At 40.3% G+C, this 23,811-nt stretch overlaps 2 protein-coding genes across 3 annotated transcripts in view; one reads left to right on the top strand and one right to left on the bottom strand.

Moving 5' to 3' along the window:
• Nucleotides 1–23,811, bottom strand: part of MCPH1 (microcephalin 1) — a 268,842-nt gene that overhangs the window by 239,118 nt on the left and 5,913 nt on the right. For both annotated transcript variants that reach the window (XR_006216465.1, XM_007089220.3), the window contains exon 3: nucleotides 18,631–18,749. Coding sequence is in view for 1 of the 2 variants with exons in the window: in XM_007089220.3 (XP_007089282.2) it covers nucleotides 18,631–18,749 (119 nt within the window). In the remaining variant the exon portion in view is untranslated. The remainder of the gene's footprint in view (nucleotides 1–18,630; nucleotides 18,750–23,811) is intronic.
• On the top strand, nucleotides 22,528–23,097 carry LOC102961608 (ubiquitin-conjugating enzyme E2 variant 2-like). Its single transcript, XM_007089241.2, has 2 exons — nucleotides 22,528–22,780; nucleotides 22,898–23,097. The coding sequence occupies exons 1-2, from the start codon at nucleotides 22,615–22,617 to the stop codon at nucleotides 23,095–23,097; spliced, it is 366 nt and encodes a 121-aa protein (XP_007089303.1). The 5' UTR covers nucleotides 22,528–22,614.

Genomic DNA, 23,811 nt, shown 5'->3' with positions numbered 1-23,811 from the left:
TACTCAAGTGAAAGGTCACCTATTTCCCACTGTTATAAGCAACCAAACAGCCTAAGGGGGTGGTCAGGAGGCATCCTGACGGAAGACCTGTAGGAGAAGAATCAGGGTAACTGCCTCATCACATACATGAGACTTACGTTATAATCGACGTCGGCAAGCTCAGCCAGCTTCCAAGAACCTCTCACCATTCCTGGTGCACAAGTACCGGCCTATCATTTTCTCCCATTGTACAACTGAGGGAGCTGAGGCTCACTGAAGATCTTTTGCCCAAGTTTACAGAACTAGGAAGTATCCTCTACTAGTGAGTAGTTTGGGGAAAGGCTTGACTCAACTGGGTAAAATGTGTGCCTGACCCAGGGGGTGTAGCTGTAGAAGATATGTTCTGTCCTTACTGGGAGTAAGTGTCTCCACAATTTATCCATCATGCAAGGTGGAAAGCTGCAGAGATACATGTCCTGCATCTACCTGGGTTTATATATGACCTTTCACAACAAAGAAACAGGTGGCCCGTAATCCTGGTGATGTCATTCTATGCGTGCAAACAACTTGTGTGTTCACGTGCTTAGTAAAATACTGAAGCCACTACATTAAAACCCGTGTTTATCAGGCACTCAATCAAAATCTACTGAATAAACAAAAAAAAAGCTCTCTGGTTGGATCCGCTTCTCTTCAGAAGCGTAACATGACACTATGCCCCCACCTAGTGGTCAAGCAGAAAAGTGTCTCAAGAGACGCCCCTAAAAGCAGAACCAACCTTTTTGATCTTTGTTTTCTACTTGCTGCTACCTCAGAGCCAACAGGGAACAAAGCAGCCAATGTCGTCCTTCCTGTCCAGGAAGCCCTGCCTGGGCGCCACCGCAACGAACGCCTTCCCCTGGAGGGTTCAGGAATGGCGGCACTTCCCTGCAAGCCAGCCTGGGACGCCCCTCCTGCCCCACCCTCAGCACAAACCCTCTACCGAAGCTGGGTCAACTCCAGGGCTTATGCCACACCCACATTCATTCCCGTATCTCCTAAATCCAGTCAGCAGAGGCCTGTTGGTCCACTACCTAGGACCCAGGACTGTGGGCACCGAGGGGGGATAACAACAAATGGCAGCTGTGTGAAGGCTCCAGCCTCGAGCACCCAATCCCAGGAGAGTTCAAGTCATGAACCCCACCCTCTCCCCCAGGACACAGGGCAGAGCACCAGGGGACCAGCGACAGGAGGGGACAGCACCTGTTAAGTGGGGGGTGAGAGCAAGCGCCTATCGTGCGGGCAGGTCAGGTTTACCCGTCACAGGAGGACACCAGGACCCAGCAGCCAGCACGAATCCAGGACTGGATCCGCACTCCCCGCCAGCCCCGCCTGTGCCTCTCAGAACACCACCTTCTCCTTGGCAAGCATTCGGAGTATGGGAACAGGACCATCGGGAAAGGAGAGAAGTTTGATAAGCGCGTGCGAGGGAAGGGTGTGTGAAGGACACAGGAGCACCTGAGAAAGGAGCACATGGGCCCCCCCAGAAGCGACTGGTCTGTTGTTGCTAATCACTGAGTGGCTCACCATCCCTCCCTCTTCCCCCCACCCCAACACACACACACACACACACACACACACACACACACACACACACGCCCTCCACAAGCCTAGGGCACCAAGGCCCGGCCCACCTGGCCTGTTCCCTAACCACATTGTTATGTTCCCCCCTGTTCAGCAATCTTAAAATGAGAGGGTGTATGTGCCGGGTGTGTGTATTGGGGGGGCAGGGGGGTTGTGAAGACTTTTCAAACAGTACCCAGACAGGGAGTAAATCTCCTGATCACCACCTTCCATTAGGTACTTCTTCTGAAAACGCACCTGAGACTGGGGGCTCCTGTACAACCCCCCCCCTCACCCACTCAGTCCGACCCAAGCTGACCTCCAGCTGAGCCCCTGAGGCTCCTCCACCAGAAGTCCCGGCCCAACCACAGGGCCTTTGGAATCACCGACAAAAGGCTGACTGACTCCATCCTGAATCTTATCAGGTTACATGGAGGGGAATACAAACCCCTGGGAGATAAAAACAGACCCAATTTATTTTTTTTATTTTTTTAACGTTTTATCTGCTTTTGAGACAGGGAGAGACAGAGCATGAACAGGGGAGGGTCAGAGAGAGGGAGACACAGAATCTGAAACAGGCTCCAGGCTCTGAGCGGTCAGCACAGAGCCCGACGCAGGGCTCAAACTCACGGATCGCGAGATCACGACCTGAGCCGAAGTCAGCCGCTTAACCGACTGAGCCACGCAGGCGCCCCAAAACAGACCCAATTTATATTACTGGTTTGAACAGCCTCCTTAATAGTTTATCAAATCCTAATACATAACGCTTTGGTTTACCATAAATATTTCTGGCAAGACTAAAATAAAACTTTAAACCCACAGTAGCCTGGCTGGTGTTAAAGTTCAGACACACAGTTGACCCCTGAACCACTGATCACCCCCACCATGCAGTCAAAAATCCACAGATAACTTCTGACTCTCCAAAACTTAACCACTAAAAGCCGCTGTTGACCACAGGCTTACCAATAACATAGAGTCAATAACACACATTTTGTACGTTATAGGTATTATATACTGTATTCTTTTGATAAAGTACACTAGAGAAAAGAAAACTTAAGAAAATCCTAAGAAAATACTTACAATATTGTGCTGTATTAGGAAAAAAAACCACACATAAGCGGACCTGTACAGCTTACACCCATGCTGTTCAAGGGCCAGCTGTACTAGACAATTGGGGAGGGATGCTCTGCCCCTTCATCTCCCAACTATGCCAGATGCTGCACAGACCCAGAGGAGAGACCCATGACAACAAACAAAGACAACGTCTGAGACTGAAATGGCATTTTCCCCAGACATTTTAAATTGCAAACCCGCTTGGCAACTTCAATGCCCATTCACACGACATGTCAAGAGCAGACAGGAAAAGCGCCCTTGAGAAGCAGATGCTATTCAGATTCATTCACTGCAGAAAACCTATCCCACTCTGTTGCTTTACCTAAGAAGCCCAGATCCACGGTGCCTTCACAACCTCTTCAAAAGCCAGGGCAATGGAAAAGTATCTGACCTTCTGTGGGAGAAGAATCCCTTTCAACGGTGAAACAGAACAAGACAACTGGAAGGACCTCCCTCAGGTGGAGTGAGGAAGTAGTATGTGAGCATGGTTTCACCAGGCACAGAACAAGACCCCCCAGAAACAGCGGGACTGATACAGGGAGCTGGGAGCCATCTGTTGTCAAGTGCACAACTTCAACAGCTGGTGAGACCAGGATGGACTCAGAATCCAATGGTGGGGAGTATTTTAGTGTTAACTTTCTAAAGTGAATGGCAGAGTTGGGGTCATGCAAGAAAATACGTTAGTGTGTAGGACACACTAAATGCAGGGGCATCTGGGCAATGACCTACTCTCAAGCAGGCAAAAACAAATGCCTACAAACTGCATTTCCAACTTATCTGTTAGATCAACTTTCCTCAACAGAACTGAGAGGTGACAGCTAAGTTGACCTTTATGGCTTTTGCCTTTATTTCTTCTTTCTTCACTAAAAGTGTCTAGTATCCAAAGGAACTATCAGAATTTTATCTGAGGCCATTACACAGTTGCCTGCTCTTAGAAAAAAATATGCCCAGAAACAGCCCAACAAAATGGGATTCTAGTGACACCTAGTGACCTTGTGTATTCAATGTTCACATTTTCAGTGGAAACCATGAGCAAGAGCCTGATAGACAGCAAAAAAAGAATAAACATGACATTTAAATACAAGTCAGTTTCGCTGTTACCTCTAAGTTCTGGTGAACAAAGGTCAAGTTCACTAAAAATCAAGGAAATTCAAATGAAATGAATTTTATTTTTTCACCAACAAAGTAGAAAACATTAAAAAGACTGATAACTCACAGTATGAGTAACAGTTATGGGAAACAAGTGTTGTTTTACACCGCTAGAAAAAAGAGAACTTAGCACATTCTTTCTGGAAAGTATGACAGCATTTATTATAAATTTAAGTATACAGGCCCTCTGAACTCAAAAGTCCACCTGTGGAATTTAAACCTATGGAAAAACATAAACATCTGTAAGTAATGTACACAAAGACATTGAGTGTTGTATTATTTCTGGATTGGAAAGAAAAAGAAATGGAAAACTTAAACTCACTAAAAGGAGATCAATTACATAAATCACTTCATATCTCTTATAGAAGACTGTATATGTTTTAAAAAAATGAGATGTATTGCTACGTACAAACACGGAAAACTGTTCTCTGATATGATGTTAACTAAAAAAGTTTATGTGCATTCCATTAAAAAAAACAAAACCTACATATTTCCATGGACACACATATAAACATGGACAAGTAAGTGTTTATGTATGCATTTTCAGTAGGTTTAGTAAAATGTCTCAAGTACATACTCTAAATTCTCAGTGGTAGGTCTCCCCACAACTGAGGAGAGAGAAGATAAGGCAAGAGGTGGATTAGGTGGGGACTTTTCACTTTAAAACTACATACCCATTTAAGGGGAGCCTGGGTGACTTGGTTGAGCGTCCACCTCTTGACTTCAGCTCTGGTCATGATCTCACAGTTCATGAATTCGAGCCATGTGTCAGGCTCTGTGCACAGCACAGAGCCTGCTCGGGGTTCTCTCTCTCTCTCCCCCTCCCCCGCTGGCACAGTCTCTCTCTCAACATAAATTTTTTTAAAAAATAAATAAAAACATACACCCATTTTAATATAAATACGTTTAATTTAAAAGAAAATTTATTTTCAAGAGAGCATGAGGAAATACAAAAATGAGTAATTCTATATAATAACTAAAATCTAATTTTTTAATATTATTATTATCTATTTCTTTTTCAATGTTTATTTTTGAGACAGCACAAGCAGGGGAGGGGAAGAGAAAAGGTGGCAGAGGATGTGAGGCCGGCTCTGTGCTGACAGCAGTAAGCCCAATACAGGGCTTCAACTGTGAGATCACGACCTAAACTGAAATCGAGTCGGACACTCAACCGAGACACCCAGGTGCCCCAATTTTTTATTTATTTAAATTCAAGTTAGTTAACATACAGTGTAGTACTGGTTTCAGGAGCAGAACACAGTGATTCATCACTTATATATAACATCCCGTGCTCATCCCAACAACTGCCCTCTGTAATGCCCATCATCTAGCCCATTCCCTACCCACGTTCCCCTCCGGCAACCCTCAGTTTGTTCTCTATATTTAAGAGTCTCTTATGGTTTGCTTCCCTCTTTGTTTTTATATTATTTTTCCTTCTTTTCCTCTATGTTCATCTATTCTGTTTCTTAAATTCCACATGAGTGAAATCATATATTTATCTTTCTCAGACTAATTTCACTTAGCATAATACACTCTAGATCCAACCACATTGTTGCAAATGGCAAGATTTCACTCTTTTTGATCACTGAGTAGTATTCCATTATATATATATACCACATTTACTTTATCCATTCATCAGTCCATGGACATTTGGACTCTTTCCATAATTTGGCTATTGTCAATAGCACTGCTATGAACATCAGGGTGCATGTGCCCCTTTGAATCGGCATCACTGTATCCTCTGGATAAATACCTAGTAGTTCAATTACTGGGTTTTAGGAGAATTCTATTTGATTTTTTAGGCACTTCCTTACTGTTTTCCAGAGTGGACCAGTTTGCATTCCCACCAACAGGGCAGAAGGGTCCCCCTTTCTCCACATCCTTGTCAACAACTGCTGTTGCCTGAGTTGCTAATTTTGACCTTTTGGACAAGTATGAGGTGGTATCTCATTGTAGTTTTGACTGTATTTCCCTGATGAGTGATGTTGAGCATCTTTTCGTGTGTCTGTTAGCCATCTGGATGTCTTCTCTGGAAAAGTGGCTATTCTTTCATGTCTTTTGCCCGGTTCTTCAATGGACTATTTGTTTTTTGGGTGTTGAGTTTGGTAAGTTCTTTATAGATTTTGAACACTAACCCTTTATTCAATATGTCACTTGCAGGTATCTTCTCCTGTTCACTGCCTTTTAGTTTTGTTGATTGTTTCCTTTGCTGTACAGAGGCTCTTCATCTTGATGAGGTCCCAATAGTTCATTTTTGTTTTTATTTCCCTTGCTTCCTGAGACATGTCTAGTAAGAAACTTCTGTGGCTGAGGTCAAAGAGGTTGTTGCCTATTTTCTCCTCTAGGACTTTGATGGTTTCCGGTCTCACATTAGGTCTTTTAACCATTTTGAATTTATTTTTGTCTATGGTGTAACAAAGTGGTCCTGTCTCATTCTTCTGCATGTTGTTGTCCAGTCTTCCCAGCACCATTTACTGAAGAGACTTTTTTCCATTGGATACTTTCCTGCTTTGTCGAAGATTAGTTGGCTATACACGTTTGTGGGTCCATTTTTGGGTTCTCTATTCTGTTCCATTGATCTTTGTGTCTGGTTTTGTGCCAGTATCATACTGTCTTGATGATTACAGCTTTGTAATACAGCTTAGAATTGTGATGCCTCCAGCTTTGCTTTTTCAACATTACTTTGGCTATTCAGGGTCTTTCTGGTTCTATACTAATTTTAGGATTGTTTGTCTAGTTCTGTGAAGAATGGTGTTGATATTTTGATAGGGATTGCATTGAATGTATAGTATAGACATTTTAACAATATGTGTTCTTCCAATCCATAAGCATAGAGTATTTTTTCCATTCTGTGTCTTCTTCAATTTCTTTCCTAAGCTTTCTATAGTTTTCAGCAAACAGATCTTTTACCTCTTTAAGTTTATTCCAAGGTATCTTAAGGTTTTTGGTGCAGTTGTAACTGGGATCAATTCCTTGATTTCTCTTTCTGCTGCTTCATTATTGGTGTATAGAAATGCAACCGATTTCTGTACATTTATTTTATATCCTGCAGCTTTGCTGAATTCATTTAACAGCTACAGCAGTTTTTTGGTGCAGTCTTTTAGGTTTTCCATGTACAGCATCATGTCATGTGAGAAGAGTGAAAGTTTGACTTCTTTGCCAATTTGTATGCCTTTTATTTCTTTTTGTTGTCTGATTGCTGAGGTTAAGACTTCCAGTACTATGTTGAACAACAGTGGTGAGAGTGAACACCACTGCTGTGTTCCTGACCTTTGGCAGAAAGCTCTGTTTTTTCCCAGTGAGGATATTAGCTGTAGGCCTTCATATATGGCTTTTATGATGTTAAGATATGTTCCTTCTATCCCCACTTTCTTGAGGGTTTTTATCAAGAAAGGATGCTATATTTTCTCAAAAGCTTTTTCTCCACCCATTGACAGGATCATATGGTTCTTATCCTTTCTTCTATTAATGTGATGTATCACATTAATTTGTGAATAGTGAACCAGCCCTGCAGCCCACGAATAAATCCCATTTGATCGTGGTAAATAATTATTTTAATGTACTGTTGAATTCAATTAGCTAGTACAGTATCTCGTTGACAATTTTTGCATCCAGGTTTATCAGAGATATTGGCCTGTAATTCTCCTTTTTAGTGGGGTCTTTGTCTGGTTTTAGAATCAAGGTAATGCTGGCTTCATAGAATGAGTTTGGAAGCCTTCCTTCCATTTCAATTTTTTTGGAACAGCTTGAGAAGGATAGATATTAACTCTGCTTTAAATGTCTGGTAGAATTCCCCCTGGGAAGCTCATCTGGCCAAGGACTCTTGTTTGTTGGGACATTTTTGATAACTCCTTGCTGGTTATAGGCCTGTTCAAATTTTCTGTTTCTTCATATTTCAGTTTTGGTAGTGTATGTGTCCAGAAATCTGCCCACTTCTTCCAGATTGTCCAGCTGGTTGGCACATAACTTTTCATTGTATTTTCTTACAATTGTTTATATTTCTGTGGTGTTATGATCTCTCCTGTTTGAGTCACAATTTTATCTACTTGGGTCCTCTCTCTTTTTGATAAGTCTGGTGGCTAGAAGTTTATCAATACTGTTTATTCTTTTAAAAAACCAGATTTGTTTCATTGATCTGTTCTGTTTTTTTGTCTGTTTCTATATTGTTTATTTCTGCTCTAGTCTTTATTATTTCCCTTCTGCTGGCTTTCAGCTTTATTTGCTGCTCCTTTTCTAGCTCCTTTAAGTGTAAGGTTAGGTTGTGTATTTGGGACTTTTCTTGCAATATACTTCCCTTTTAGGACTGCCTTTGCTGCATACCAAAGGGTTTGGACAATCATGTTTTCATTTTCATTTCCTTCCACATATATTTTTATTTCTTCTTTAATTTACTGGTTAGCCCATTCATTCTTTAGTAAGACGTTCTTTAACCTCCATGTATCTGAGGGCTTTCCAAATATTTTCTTGTAGCTGATTTCAAATCTCACAGTAGCATTGTGATCTGAAAATGTACATAGTATGATCTCAATCTTTTTGTATCTGGTGAGGGCTGATTTCTGACCCAGTATGTGATCTATTCTGGAGAACGTTCCATGTGTACTCGAGAAGATTATGTGTTCTGCTGCTTTAGGATGAAATGTTCTGAATATATCTGCTAAGTCCATCTGATCCAGTATGTCATTCAAAGCCATTGTTTTCTTGTTGATTTTCTGCTCTGATAATCTGTCCATTGCTGTAAGTGGGGTATTAATAATAGTCTCCTGCTATTATGGTATTATTATCAATGAGTTTATGTTTGTGATTGATTTTTATATTTGGGTGCTTCTATCTGGGGGCATAAGTATTCACAATTGTTAGATCTTCTTGACGGATAACCCCCTTAATTATGATATAATGCCTTTCTTCATCTCGTTAGTCTTTTTTTTAATGAATTAACAATACTTTAAATTTTAATTTATACAAACATTTGTATTATTTTTAGTAAAATAATTTTTAATTTTTTTTTTAATTCAAGTTAGTTAACATACAGTGTAGTCTTGGCTCCAGAAACAGAATCCAGTGATTCATGTCTTATATACGACATGAAATGCTCATCCCAGAAAGTGCCACCTTTAATACCCATCACCCATTTAATCCATCACCCCACCCATCTCCCCTCCAGGAGCCCTCAGATGGTTCTCTGTATTTAAGAGTCTCTTACGGTTTGCCTCCCTTTCTGTTTTTATCTTATTTTTCCTTCCCTTCCCCTATGGTCCATTTGTTGTGTTTCTCCGTCTTTGTTTTAAAATCTTGTCTGTCTGATATAAGTATGGCTACTCCAATTTTCTTTGGCCCTCCATCAGCATAACAGAAGGTTCTCCATCCTCTCACTTTCAATCTGCAAGTATACTTAGGTCTCAAATGAGTCGCTTGTAGACAGCAATAGATGGGTCTTGTTTTTTTATCCATTCCGCTACCCTATGTTTAAGTTAACTTTAAAGGGGCTTGATAAAGGGTGCCTGGATGGCTCAGTCATTTGAGTGTCCAACTCTTGATTTTGGCTTAGGTCATGATCCCAGGGCTGTAGGATTAAGCCCAGTATCAGGCTCCTGAATGAGCATGAAGCCTGTTTGAGATTTCTCTCTTCCTCTCCCCTTCCCCCACTCACACACGCACACTCTAAAAATAAAATAAATAAATAAATAAATAGGGACTTGCTTAAATTGTCCTTGGGTAATAATAATTTTGGAGTTTCCATGATGTCCTTAAGAAGCCCTCAGGAGGGGCAAAAACGAGAGAGGGGATAAAGCAAAGAGGGAATTAGGGAACGGACCACCAATGAAAGCAAGATGGCAGGACTCTTAGGAGAAGAAATTGTGAGAATTCCCTTTTCAGGATTAGCTGAGAGGCCTCTTTTTAGTACAAGGACACCTGTCAGTTTACATTTCTACCCAAGCATATCCGTTAACCTCAGGTTTTCAGGAAAGGTCTGTTTTTCTGTACCCTCCCCCTCCCCATGTTCCTATACAAACTAACAGGTAGCTCACATCACTTCCTCCAAGAAATTTTCTCTGATATCTCTAGGCTAATGTAATAAAACCTCCTTTGTTCATTAGCTGATAGGACAAATACTTACTGAGTACCTACTATGAGCCAGAATGTGTCAGATACTTAGTGGAAATACAACCTTAGAACAAGACAAACATGGTGGCTGTACTTACAGAGTTTACATCATAATGGAAAGACCAAAATGCATGATTAGGTAGGTAGGCAGGTAGCTCAAACAGAAAAATGGGTCACATTCCTGGCTATTTACCCAAAAAACACAAAAACACTAATTCAAAGGGACATCCTTATATTTATAGTAGCATTATTTATAATAGTCAAACTCTGGAAGCAGCCAAAGTGTCCCTCAGTAGATGAATGGATACAGAAGATGTGGTACATATATGATGGAATATTGTTCAGCCAAAAAAAGAATACGGGGCGCTTGAGTGGCTCAGTCAGTTAAGCAACTGACTTCGACTCAGGTCATGATCTCACAGTTTTGAGTTTGAGCCTGCATCAGGCTTTCTGCTGTCAGCACAGAGCCTACCTCATATCTTCTGCACCCCATTTCTCTGTCCCTTCCCCACTGGTTCTATCTCAAGATAAATAAATACACTTTTATTTATTTATTTATGTGCAACAACATGGATGGCACTAGAGGGTATAATGCTAAACAAAATAAGTCAGTCAGAAAAAGACAAATACCATATGATTTCACTCATATCTGGAATTTAAGAAACAAAACAAACAAGCAAAGGGAAAAAGAGAGAGAGAAGAAAGAGAGAAACAAACCAAGAAATAGAGTCGTAACTGTAGAAAACCGATGGTTACCAGAAGGGAGGTGGGTGAAGGGATGGGGGAAATAGGAGATGGGGATTAAAGAGTATCCTTATCATGACGGAAAAATAAATTAATTAAATTTAAAAAACAGACAAATGAACAAAATATGTTTTAATGGCACAGATAGGAATTAAAGAGTTGAGATAGAGGACTTTTGTCTTGTGGGCCATATAATCTCGGTATTACAACTCAGTTCCACAGGTGTAGTGCAAAAGCAGCCATTCATAATACACAGTCAAGTGTGCATGCTGTGTTCCAAGACACTGAGATTTGGATTTTGTGTCATTTTCATGTGTCAGAAAATACTCTTCTATTTTCTCTCCAACCTCATAAAACTGCAAAAACTAACGTTAGTTAAAGGGCCATAGCAAACAAACAAGGTGGTGAACTGATTCAGCCCACACACCATAGTGCACTGATCCCTGCTTGGAATCACTTAATTCTAAGCCACTTGACCTCAGCAAGAAGGATAAAACTGATTTATGTGTTAGAAGTGTTGCATTTGCAAATGTACAAGAGGTGAAACCAAAGAAGATGAGTAGCAGGCTTCTGCAGTAATGAGGCAAGATGATGGTTGTGTGGACTAAGGAGGAACAGTAAAGATAAAGATCCACGAGGTCTATTTTGAGATACACTCAACAGGACATTTTAATGGACTGTGTAAGATGAGGGAGCTGCTTCATTGTGAGCCTTCCTCCACAATCTCCCATAAAAAAACTTTTTTTTCAAATGCAAGGAAAGCACTGACCTACTATTCATCAAAATTTCAAGTAACTTGTAAGTAGAAAAACAACCCAAGTTCCAATATAGCTGCAAGCCGGTGGATGCAGAAAGCAGGGGAAGGGCTTACAATTCCATAAACAGTGTGGAGAGGCCTGGAGCATTCAGATAAAATACAGGTAAAATACCTGTGAAACTGTGAATTTCAATAACTGTGAAAAAGAGAAAGTTGGCACTAACTGCTGAAATACAGAACAGGAGTGGTTCACAGCACCCATTACAGCAGAGGCCCAGAACTGACAGGCTCTGAAAAGTCTTCATTGTGGGGAGAATCAACTGTATTGAGAAGGAGTGGTAACCCTGGAACAAACAGCAGTGAAGGAACAAAGAGGAATATATTCAAGGATCCCACAGAAACAAAAGGCAAACCCTTCCCCCCCTCACCATCAACATCATCCATAAAAGGAACTATGCAGACAGCAGAACTGATGTAAGATGGTGCTCAGAAACTAGAAGCCCTGCCTATAAAATTACTGGGAATAGAACAAAGCAGAGCACATCTGGAATAAAACTGTTTGGAAAAGAAAAAGCAAATCAAACCATTTCAGTGAATGAAAATTCACCTGCTATCAAAATAAAAACAAAGCTGAGGAAAGTAACACAACTCTCACATCTGAATCAAATACTGTCAAACAAGTATTTGAGAAAATGCATTCACCTACCCATCCATCCACACGTGTGAGGTATTTCTTGAACCATAAATATAAAAATTAAGACAATAACAAAACGGGAAGACACTAAACAAATGAGGATTAAACTTAGGAAAGAAAAAGAAGACAAAATCATGTCAGAAATGAAGACTTAATTATAACATGCCAAAGAAGAAAAAAATCCAAATGAAAATTTAATAAAGAATACTGAATAAAAACAAAAGTGGGGGGAAGGATAAAAATAACATCCAGGAAGAAGTAAAAAGGCTCAGAGTCAAATGGTTGAAATTAAAGGCAGGTGAAAAAGGCCCAACATACATAGAATCGAAACCCTTGAAGAGAAAAGCAACACAATAAAACAGTAGTAATTAAAACTATAAAACAGTAAGTTTTTCCAGAAATAAGCCCTGAATCTCTTGAAAGGGCCAACCTAGAATTAGAATCAACAACTGGATCAATTCAAAACCCACTAAAGAAAACGACTAGATTTTAAAGAAAAAACAAAACAAAACAAAACAAAACAAAACCCCTGGGTCCCCTTGAAGAAAGATCAAATAATTTATAAGGGGACAAGAATTAGACTAGCTTCAGATGCTTAAACAAAAACAAAAGCAAAAACAAAACTAGGTTCCACTTGTTTTTAGTCCTAAAAACCAAATCTCCTGCATATGCACTATTAAGTCATACATACATTGTGAAAATTTTAAAAAGGCTTTAGAAACAAACAAAAAGGCATATTTTCAAAGGCAGCAAACAACCTGCAGCTTTCCCACATTTTCTGGGTCTCTACCCTGAGATAAGGCAGTGGCAGTCTCCGCAGGTGTGGGGGTGATGGGCAGGAGAACTTGCTGTCTTTCTGGCCAAAGGAACCAGGGGAAGAAGCCCTGGCAAGGAGGGCCACCAGAGAATAAGGCAAGGATCCAGGAAACAAGCCAGGGAAGAGGAACCTCAAGTTCGGAGCAGAAAAGGCCATTTCCCTGACTGATCCCTTGATCTACATGTGCGTAAGGCAAACTGACATCAGCCTGTGGCCAAGGCTTGATGAACTGAGTGAATCTAAGCAAATGTCCAACACACGTCTTAGAATGACATTCTGAATTTTAGAGCTAAACAAGTTAACTGTGTGCTAAAACAAAATCAACAATCTTCAGAGCAGTATAAAAGAATGCAGAGCCTACTTAACATTAACAGTGTCCAAAAATAAAACCCTAAGTTAAAAGGTCACATTAAGAGCCAGGAAAATGTGACACGTTCCCAGGAAAAAAAAGAAAACAGTCTATAGATGCCAACCCTGAAATGCTGAAATTATCAGACAAGGTGATTAAAGGATCTACCGTCACCATACTTTGCAAAGGAATAGAAAATACATATGTAAGGAAAGACAAGAAAAGCAAAGATAGAAATCTCAGCTGAAAAACAGACATACATAAGAACCAGGTGGAAATGTCAGAACTGAAAAATACATGAAGTAAATGTACTAAATAAACAGGCTTAATGACAAAATGGAGTTGATGGAGAAAAGAGTCAATGAACATGAAGGAGGGTCAATGTGAAGAAAAAAAATGACTGAAAAATAACAAAACACCAGGGCATCAGGGTCAAGTGGGGAAATTGCGAAGACCGTATTACACAGCAGGGATTTGCAAACTAAGGCCCCCAAGTCAACGTGGATCATCACCTGGTTCTAGAATAAACACAGCCACCCCTTGTTTGCTCATTCTCTATGGCTCCTTTCACTACAAGAATTCAGTAGCTGAATAAAGACCGCATGGCCCACAAAGCCTACAATAAAGGCACACCTCATGTTACTTACTTCGCTTTAATATGCTCTGCAAATACTGCATCCTTTCCAAACTGGAAGGTGTGTGGCATCCCCACAGAGAGCAAGTCTATCAGCGCTATTTTTCCAACAGTATTTGTTCACTTCATGTCTCATTTTGGTAATACTCCCAATATTTCAAAATCTTTCAATACAATATTTTTACAGTGATCTGTGATCAGTGATCTTTGATATCACTACTGTAATTGTTTTGGAGTGCCACAAACCACACCCATCATGTAAGACAGTGAACTTGATAAATGTGTGTGTTCTGACTGTTCCACCAACCAAGCAGTGTGGCCATCTCCCTCTCCTCGGGCCTCCCTGTTCCCTGAGACACAACAGTATTGAAATTGAGCCAATTACAATATAAACCCCACAATGACCCCTAAATGGTCAAGTGAAGGGAAGAGTCACACATCTCTCACTTTAAATCAAAAGCTAGAAATGATTAAGCTTAGTGAGGAAGGTATGTCAAAAGCCAGAACAGACCAAAAACTACACCAAGCAGTTAGCCAAGTTGTGAATGCAAAGGAAAATTCTTGAAGGAAATTAAAAGGGCCAGGACAGTGAACATACAAATGACAAGAAGAGCCAACAGCCTTATTGCCGACATGGAAAAAGTCTGAGTGGTCTGGATAAAAGATCAAACCAGCCACAACATTCCCTTAAGCCAAAGCCTAATCCAGAACAAAGCCCTAACTCTCTGTAACGCTACGGAGGTTGAGAGAGGGGAGGCAGCTGCAGAAGAAAAGTTTAAGGCCAGCAGAGGTTTGTCGGTGAGGATTAAGGAGAGAAGCCGTCTCTGTAGCATAAAAGCTCAAGGCGAAGCAGCAAGTGCTGATGCAGAAGCTGCGGCAGGTTCTCCAGAAGATCCAGCGGAGATCATTCGTGACGGTGGCTATACCAAACAACAGATTTTCAGAGTCGGCGAAACAGCCTTCTGTTAGAACAAGATGCTACAGAGCTTTCCCCGCCAGAGAGAAGTCAATGCCTGGCTTCAGGGCTTCAAAGGAAGACTGACGCTCTTGTCAGGGGCTAACGCAGCTGGTGCCTTAAGTGCAAGCCGATGCCCACGTACCGTTCTGAAAACCCGCGGGCCCTTCAGAATTGGGCTACATCTACTCTGCCTGTGCTCTACCTGCCTGTGCTCTGCCTGGTCACCCAAGAGCTCTGATGGAGGCGCACGATGAGACGAATGCGGTTTTCACGCCCGTTAACACAGCATCCATTCCGCAGCCCGTGGATCAAGGAATCATTTCAACTTTCACATCTTACTATCGAAGAAATGCATTTCACAAGGCTATAGATGCCACAGATGGTGATTCCTCTCATGGATCTGGGCAAAGTAACCTGAAGACCTTCCAGATCGGACTCACCATTCTAGATGCCATTAAGAACATCCCTGACTCATGGGAAGAGGTCAAAATATCAGCATAAATAGGAGTCTGGAACAAGTGGACTCCAACCCTCATGGGTGACGCTGAGGGAGTCAAGACTTCTTGGGGAAGTAGAGGCAAGATGTGGTGGAAGGAGCCAGAGAACGAGAGTCAGACGTAGAACCAAAGATGGGACTGATTCACTGTGCTTGCATGACCAAATGTGAACAAATGAGGAGTTGCTTCACGTGGATGAAGAAAGAAAGGGGTTTACTGAGATGGAATCTAGTCCTAGAGAAAATGATGTGAAGATTGTTGAAATGACAACAAAGGATTTAGAACACGACATAAACTGAGTTGAGAAAGCAGCGGCAGGCTTTGTGACGATGGGCTCCAAAGCTGAAAGAAGTTCTACTGTGGGCAAAAAGCTATCAAACTGCCCCATGTGCTACGGAGAAACTGTCTGTGAAAGGAAGAACCGATCAACATGGCAAACTTCAACGTTGTCTTATTTTAAGAAACTGCCACCCTGATCAGCCAGCAAGCCAAGCCATCAACACTGAGGCAAGCAAGACCCTGGACCAGCAAAAAGATTTTGACTGGAGGAAACCTCAGATGAAGATTAACATTTTCTTAGCAATAAACTATTTTTTAAAATTAACGAATGTATTTTTAAACATAACATTATTGCACAGTTAAAAGACTACAGTACAGTGTAAACCTAAGTTTCATATGCACTGGGAAACCAAACACTTCATTTGACTCACTTTATTCGATATTTGCTTTATTGCAGAGGTCTTGAGCCAAAACCAAAATATATCCAAGGTATGCCTGTATTTACTGTCATTTTAAAGAAAAACTTTACCAGTCCCTGATATACAGTTAGAGTAACCAAGAAAAGAGGAGGAAATGGGACAGAAAAGATATTTGAAGAAATAATGGCCAAAAACTAATCCTGTTTTTAGAAACCAATACATAACCTTACATATTCAAAAAGCTCAATGAAATATACACAGAATCTACTAAAATCTAAGAATCTACTCACCATACCTAAACACTTACATTCACCTTCTGAAAACCAAAGACCATGAGAAAAAGTGGAAAGACATCAGAGAAAAAAGACACACTACTTACAATGGAGAAATGATTTGAATGACTACAGGGTTCTCAAAGAACACCAGAGGACAGAAGACTACAGGAAAAACCTTTAAGTAATTCGGGGTGGGGGAGAAACTGGCAAATGGAACTGCATATCCATGGAAAATATGCGTCACAAGTAATGATGGAATTAAGGACATTTTCAGAGAAAGAAAACTAAGAAAATTTGAAGAGACATGCTAACCTGAAAGAACTTAAGGGGGAAAGTATCAATTTAACAGTAACGTTTGGAGATTTCAATATCCCATTCAACAATGGACAGATCTACGGGCACCTGGGTGGCTCAGTTGGTTCAGTGTCTTGAGTCTTGATTTCAGCTCAGGTTATAATCTCACGGTCATGGGGTTGAGCCCTCTGTCAGGCTCTGCACCTGCCTTTACTCAACCTATTTGCCACAGCTGATCATTATCCCCTCCTTGACAGCTTTCTAGAATCCCATCCTCACTCATTTTCCTCCTCAACACCCCAACACTAGAGTGATCAACCTTGGAACCTCTTCTCTTCCCTATCTACACTTCCTGAGAGATCACAGCCAGATTTATGGCTTTAAATAACATCTGTATACAGAAGACTCCCACATTTTAATCTCCAACCTCCCCCAGGAGCTCCACACTCATATATCCAACTGCCTACCTGACATCTCCACAGGGGTGTCTAATAAACACCCCAAATTCAGCATATCCAAATAGAACTCATGACCTGCCCCTCAAAACCTGGTGCTTCTGAGGCCTTCCCAGTCTCAGTAAACAGCAAACCGTATTTCTGGTTCTTTGGGCCAAACACCTCACAGTCACCCTTGATTCTTCCCCTGCTCTACAAACGTATCCAAATCCTCAGATCTAGTGTGGCACTACCTTCAAAAATATATCCTGAATCTGACCATTCTTCGTGACCATGTCACTGCCACCATGGTCCTGGTGACATCTCTAGGCTGGATGCTCAGGAGCCTCCAACCACTCTCCTGCTGCTGTCCCACACACTTCTCTCCTCACACCCCACAAGGCCCCATGTCATCTGATGCCCCACTGCCCTCTGGCCTCAGTCTCCACTTCTCACCTTAACTGCACCTGTCACGGGCTCAACTACGTTCCCCACAAAATTCATATGAAGCCTTAACCCCAAGTACATCGGAATGTGACTGTACAGTTGCCTCTTGAACTACATGGGGGTTAGGGGCACCAACCCCTCACTGTGCAATCAAAAATCCATGTGTAACTTTTGACTCCCCCAAAACTTAACTACTAATAACCTACTGTTGAACAGAAGCCTCACTGATAACAAGCGATTAACACTTATTTTGTAGTGTTATACGTATTATATACTGTATTCTTAAAATAATACCTAATTTCTTAATTTTCATCAGTATTTTGAGGCTGCAGTTTATCTGTGAGTTTTTTCAAATTGTTGCAAATCTCCGAAAAATGTTGATTTTATTGAAAAAACAATTCATGTAGAGGTGGACCTGCACAGTTCAAATACTTTTTTCCCCAAGTGTCAAGTATAGTTGGAGATACTGCCTTTAAAGAGACAATTAAGGTTAAATGAGATCACTAGGGTGGGCCCTAATCCAATACAACTGGTGTCCTTAGAATAAGAGATTAGGACCCACGGACAGACACGCGCGCGCGCGCGCACACACACACACACACACACACACACACACACACACACACACACACACACACACACACCAGAAGACACAGACAGAGAGAAGACAGCCATCAGCAAACCAAGGAAAGCAGCCTCAGGAGGAAGCAGTCCCGCCAACACTTTCACCTCGGCTTCTAACCCCCAGGACAGTGAGAAATGAACATCGGTTGTGTAGGCCTTGTGTGCGGTACTTCAGTCTGGCAGCCCTGGCCGCACCACATTCACGCCCTTGTCTCCTCGGTACACCAGGTATGCGTGTCCCAGGACCTACGCAGTCACCTTCCCCATAGGCAGGGCTGTGGATTCTACTACATCCATTTTCAGCTGCTGAAATGGAGGCTTGAGGGTATTAAATGACTTGCCCAACTAAGGCAAGAGAAAAGACCAAATCAAATTTTATCTGGTTCTGTGATGTATGTGAACTATCTCCACACCTGACCTATACTCAATACAGAGAAAAAATACATAGAAAAAATAAACTACTCACTTTTCGACCCAGAGCACTGAGACAAGCTTCACCCCTCTCTTCTGCGCTTTGTCCCAAGTGCTCTGGTATCCATCTTTGAACACCACGTGAGTTACTTGTTTGTTAAAAGTTTTTGAAACCTGTAGACAAAAGGCAGAAAACAAAATGTAAATTACCACTTATGAACAATTGGATAAGTAAAGTTGATCAAAAAGGACACTTTATTCAATATTCGTCAAAAGGAAAACATCTAAACTGCCCACCCCAGCAATTCCATTTCTCAGAATCTGTCACACAAAACTACTCTAACAAATGCACCAAGCCACTTAAAAAACCTATCTGCTCCAGTTAGGATGGTGTGTTATGCGTGTGTTTATCTCTACTCCCTCTCAAAAAACCTCTGACGTGAAGAGTTAGAGTTGGCAACGCATTTTCAGTAGAGAGCATGGGAGCCGAGTCAGATAATTAAGGACATTTAAGATAAGCTTTCTACACCAAAGACATAAACAAAATGAAATTCACAGGAAACAGACAATAAAGAGAATACTTATGAAATTAAAACACTTATTTAACATATTTGGAAGAAAATAACATTCATTTAAATCTTCAGAAGATATTGTGCTCATGAAAAATTATCTCTAAGATGGGGAAAATATTTTTTTAAAAGGATCAGAAAACTAAAGAGCTCTTGGAAATTAACAATATCATGCCATAAGTAAAAAAAAAAAAAAAAAATGCCTATAGAAATACTGGACAATAATATACTTGAGAAACTCTCCCCTGAAGGACAACAAAAAGACAAGGAGATGGATGCAATAGAATAACATCAGCTCAGACCAGGAGAATGAGGAGCTAAGTAAGAATAGTTGAAGAAATACAAGAATAGAGAAAATGGAAAAGAAATCAGTAAAGAAATAATCCAAGAAAAACTTCTCAAATGAAAGGGCATGGATTCTAGATCAAAAGGATCCCTAAGGGCCCAGCATGAGAATGAAAGCAGTGCCACACTGAGCATATTATCGTGACATTTTAGTAGAGCCGGAGTAAAGAAAGATTTAATATTCTTTACAGGTGAAGGTGGGGATAAATCACACTCAACAGTGAGACACGACAATGGCATCAAGCTTCCCAAAAGCAATCTGGAAGTCAGAAAACAATGGAAAAGTGCCTTCAAGGAAAAATAATATACACCTAGCATTTCACAATCAGCTAAAATATCAATCAAAGGTAAAGAAAGGTATAATAAAGGCACGTTCAAACTCATAGGGTCAAAAAATTTTCCTCTTCTATGTAATCTTTCCAGAAATAGAAGTCATCCAATACATAATTCTTTCAACAGTTAATTTTATCAAGATAATATATGCACACTGTTGGGAAATATAAAGGTAAATATCAAAAGAAACATAAAACTGATCTGAAAAAGGCTGCCTTAAAAAAACAGAATGAGAAGTGTAGACCAAAGGATTGTTGGTTTCTCTTTGTTTTTACTATGAACTTCACAGCACTGCACAATTGCCCTTTTAAGCAACATGTATGTATTGTTTTGATAAAATTACACAAACATATCTCTTTGTCTACCTACCTACCAGAAGGCCACGGAGAGCTGTTGAGGCAGTGAGGGATTATTACTGAGCCAAGATTCTAGGTACAGACGGGCACAATCAGAAGAGTTTAGCATTCTGGGTTATTCTTTTCCTAGGGCTTTGTCAAATTTAGCAAACACTGCATATCACTTCTAAATGCCTCTGAGGACAAGGGGGACAAAAATTGGACTGCCGGCCTCAGAATGGAAAAAGGGAATCTGGCAAAGCCCTCACATCTTGGATGGAGACCCCAAAGGGCTGATACAGAAGCAAGGATGAAGCACACCTACAGGGACCCACACAGGCCTACAGTCCAGTTTTAAATAATCTCCAATCCTGCAACTGGATTAAGATAATCCTGGATTATGAGCACTAAAAGCATCATGACTGAAGCAAACGTGAATCTATTTTGAAAAAAGAAAATACAATTCTAGGTCTCAAACTAATGCTGAACAATTTTAAATATATACAATACTCAACTAAAAAACAAAAGCAAAACAAAAAAATGTCCAACAACAAAATATCAAGCTTATCTAGAGATGAAGTGAGAACATAAACCACTAGATAAAACAGAAAAGCAGACCTAGATGCTGCAACTTACCCAACAAAGCCTTGTGGAACACAGGGAAAGCCCAGCTTCAGGAGAAATGGAGAAGTACAATGCTGTGGAGAGTTTAGCTAAGCTACTCCAGGGTACTGCTGTTGTGGCATCCATTTTGTTTGGCCAAGCAGCCTGCAGGGGTCTTAAACCAGCACTAACCCCTCCTGCAAACACACACCCTAGATAGCAGCCCCCAGTCACAAGCAAATGTCAGTTCCCCAGGGGAACCTTGTGACCAATCATCTCCTTCACCTCCAAGGTCCTTCCCCTTGTGTACCCCTTAAATAAGATCCCATGAAGCTACCAAAACCTTACTTTTTGATGTGAATTGACTAATCCATTCCCAGCCTAGGAAGCCCAAAGCATCCATCCTTGAGCCCTGCCTTCTCTCTGGCTGCACCCTGCCCTGACCTCCCCATGTGGCCCCTCCAGGTATGTCATGTACCTCCTCCAGGACCTGTTAACAATAAACTGTTTCAGTTTCTCTATGGCTTGTTGTTGAACTGTGTTCACCATTTAGCACCTTGAGTTCCACTTAACAAATGTTAATTTAACAATGTCATAAAAAAATGCATATATAAAAAGGTTGAATATCAATGCACCCATCTGAAAAAGCTGGAAAAAGAGCAACTAATTAAAACCAAAGACTGAGTTAGGTGATTATAAAAATAAGGCCAGAATTAATACAAATGAAAAGGAGGATCAAGAACACCAAAAGCTGGTTCTTTGGAGAAACTAATAAAGTCAGTAAAACCCAGATAAACGTTATAAGGAAAATAAGAGAGAAGGCACAAATAACCACTATCAGTATGAAGAAGGTATCATCACTATAGATCATGAAGACATTAAAAGATTCAAACAGAATATTATGAATAGCTTTGATCCAATAAATTTGAAAAATTTAGATAAAATGGATACATTTCTAAGAAAAAAAAACCCAGCTTTCTAAAATCACTTATAAGAATAGAAAAAATGCATAATCCTGTTTTCAAACAAATTAAAAACTGTAACAGAAAGTTTTTTTAAAAATCTACAAAGAAAACTCCAGGACTAGTTGGCTTCATCAGCAAATTATATCAAAAATTTTAAAAATAAATAATATCAAACCATACCAACTTAGAATAAAAGAGTCACAATTCTGCAACTTGTTTTATAAAACCAGCACACTAATACTAAACCACAGGAACAGAAAATGACTAGCCAGTATCACTCCCTGAATATTTGCAAAAAAGAAAAAGAAAGAAAACTGTACCAACAATTACACAGAAAGGATAATACAACCCCACCCCTTGAGTTTATTCCATGACTACAAAGTTGGTTAACATTGAAATAAATGGTTATTCACTACATTAACAAAGTAAAAATCTTAAGATCATCTCACTACGTGCAGAAGACACATTTGATGAAATCAAAAAGTGGATTCATGAAGTAAACTCTTAGCAAATTAGGACCTGATGTTAAAAAAAACTGCATTAGGCATACAATATGTCTTATATATGTAATCTAAAAAACAAAACAGACTCATAGATACAGAGAACTGGTGGGTACCAGAGGATAGAGGGGTGAGGAAATGGGCAAAATATGTGAAGGTATAAACTTTCAGTTACAAAATAAGTCATGGAGATGAAAAGTACACCATAGGGAATACAGTCAATAGTACTGTAATAACTTTGGTGCCAGATGGTAGCTGGATTTACCCTGGCGACCATTTCATAATATATATTAAGTGTGGAATTCTATGTTATAAACCTGAAGCTAATATTGTAGGTCAACTACACTCCAATTAAAAAAAAATTGCATTAGGTGGGGCTACAGGAGAAGATGGTGGCCTCCACAGGAGTTAAAGTTCCTCCTCGTAATTTTCGCTTGTTGGAAGAACTTGAAGAAGGACAAAAAGGAGTAGGCGATGGTATGGTTAGCTGGGGCCTTGAAGATGATGAAGATATGACACCTCTAAGGTGGGAAGGCATGATTATTGGACCACCATGGACAAAAACAATATATAGCTTGAAAGTAGAATGTGGACCTAAACACCGAGAAGCTCCTCCATCAGTTAGATTTGTAACCAAAATTAATATGAATGGAATTAATAATTCCAGTAGAATAGTGGGTGCACGGAGTATACCAGTGTCAGCAAAATGGCAAAATTCATATAGCATTAAAGTTGTACTTCAAGAGCTAAGACGTCTCATGATGTTCAAAGAAAATGTGAAGCTTCCACAGCCACCAGAAGGACATACAACAATTAATTTTAGTGGATCTCAAACTTGTCTTAATCAACAACCTTCTACTCATGTTAAATGACAATGCAAAATACCCACACATTAAGTAAAAGAATTCCAGCTGGTAAACATGACCTGGAAATTTGTGAGAATATATTTAATATATATACACCATTATATTTTCAGCTTACAGGAGGAAAAATGCAGCACCATTTTTTTTCTCTTGTTAAAGGCACTGTCATTTAACCATAAACCTGGAGTACTCAGAATTCAGGTTTACAAGATGAAAGCATGGAGAGGCAGATGCTGTGGAAGCATGTGTGTTTCTGAAAAGTAAAAAAATCTCAAAAAGGAAAAACAGAAATGGCATGCTTTACCCATCTTGCTTAGTGAAAGAGATTCAAGTTGAAATTGTCTAAAGTAGCAGGTACAACGAATCTTGTCACAAATTGTGTTAGTTTTTGAAGCGGTGTTGGTGCTGACCACTAGTAGTATCAAAAATATGTTCAAGATTGTTTTGATACCTGTATTTATAATAAAAAAATGTTGTGGGGGAAGCCGATGAGTATCTGTTAAAAGCCATTCCTGTGTGTTACATGTAACAGACATGGTAAATATTTGTTTACAATCTTTGTCTGACAAAACATGCATTTAAGAGAAATCAACAAGAAAGGAAACAGGTATATAGATATGTGATTTCAAGATTAAAGTTAGTCTTAAAATGTAAAAAGAAAAAAAACTGCATGAAGTGAAAATTTCAAAGGTTTTCCCTTGAGAAGAGGAACCAGACAGATGC

This window comes from Panthera tigris, chromosome B1 (genome assembly GCF_018350195.1).
Source record: "Panthera tigris isolate Pti1 chromosome B1, P.tigris_Pti1_mat1.1, whole genome shotgun sequence".
Lineage (NCBI taxonomy): Eukaryota > Metazoa > Chordata > Mammalia > Carnivora > Felidae > Panthera > Panthera tigris.
This window is presented reverse-complemented; position numbering and strand designations above follow the sequence as displayed.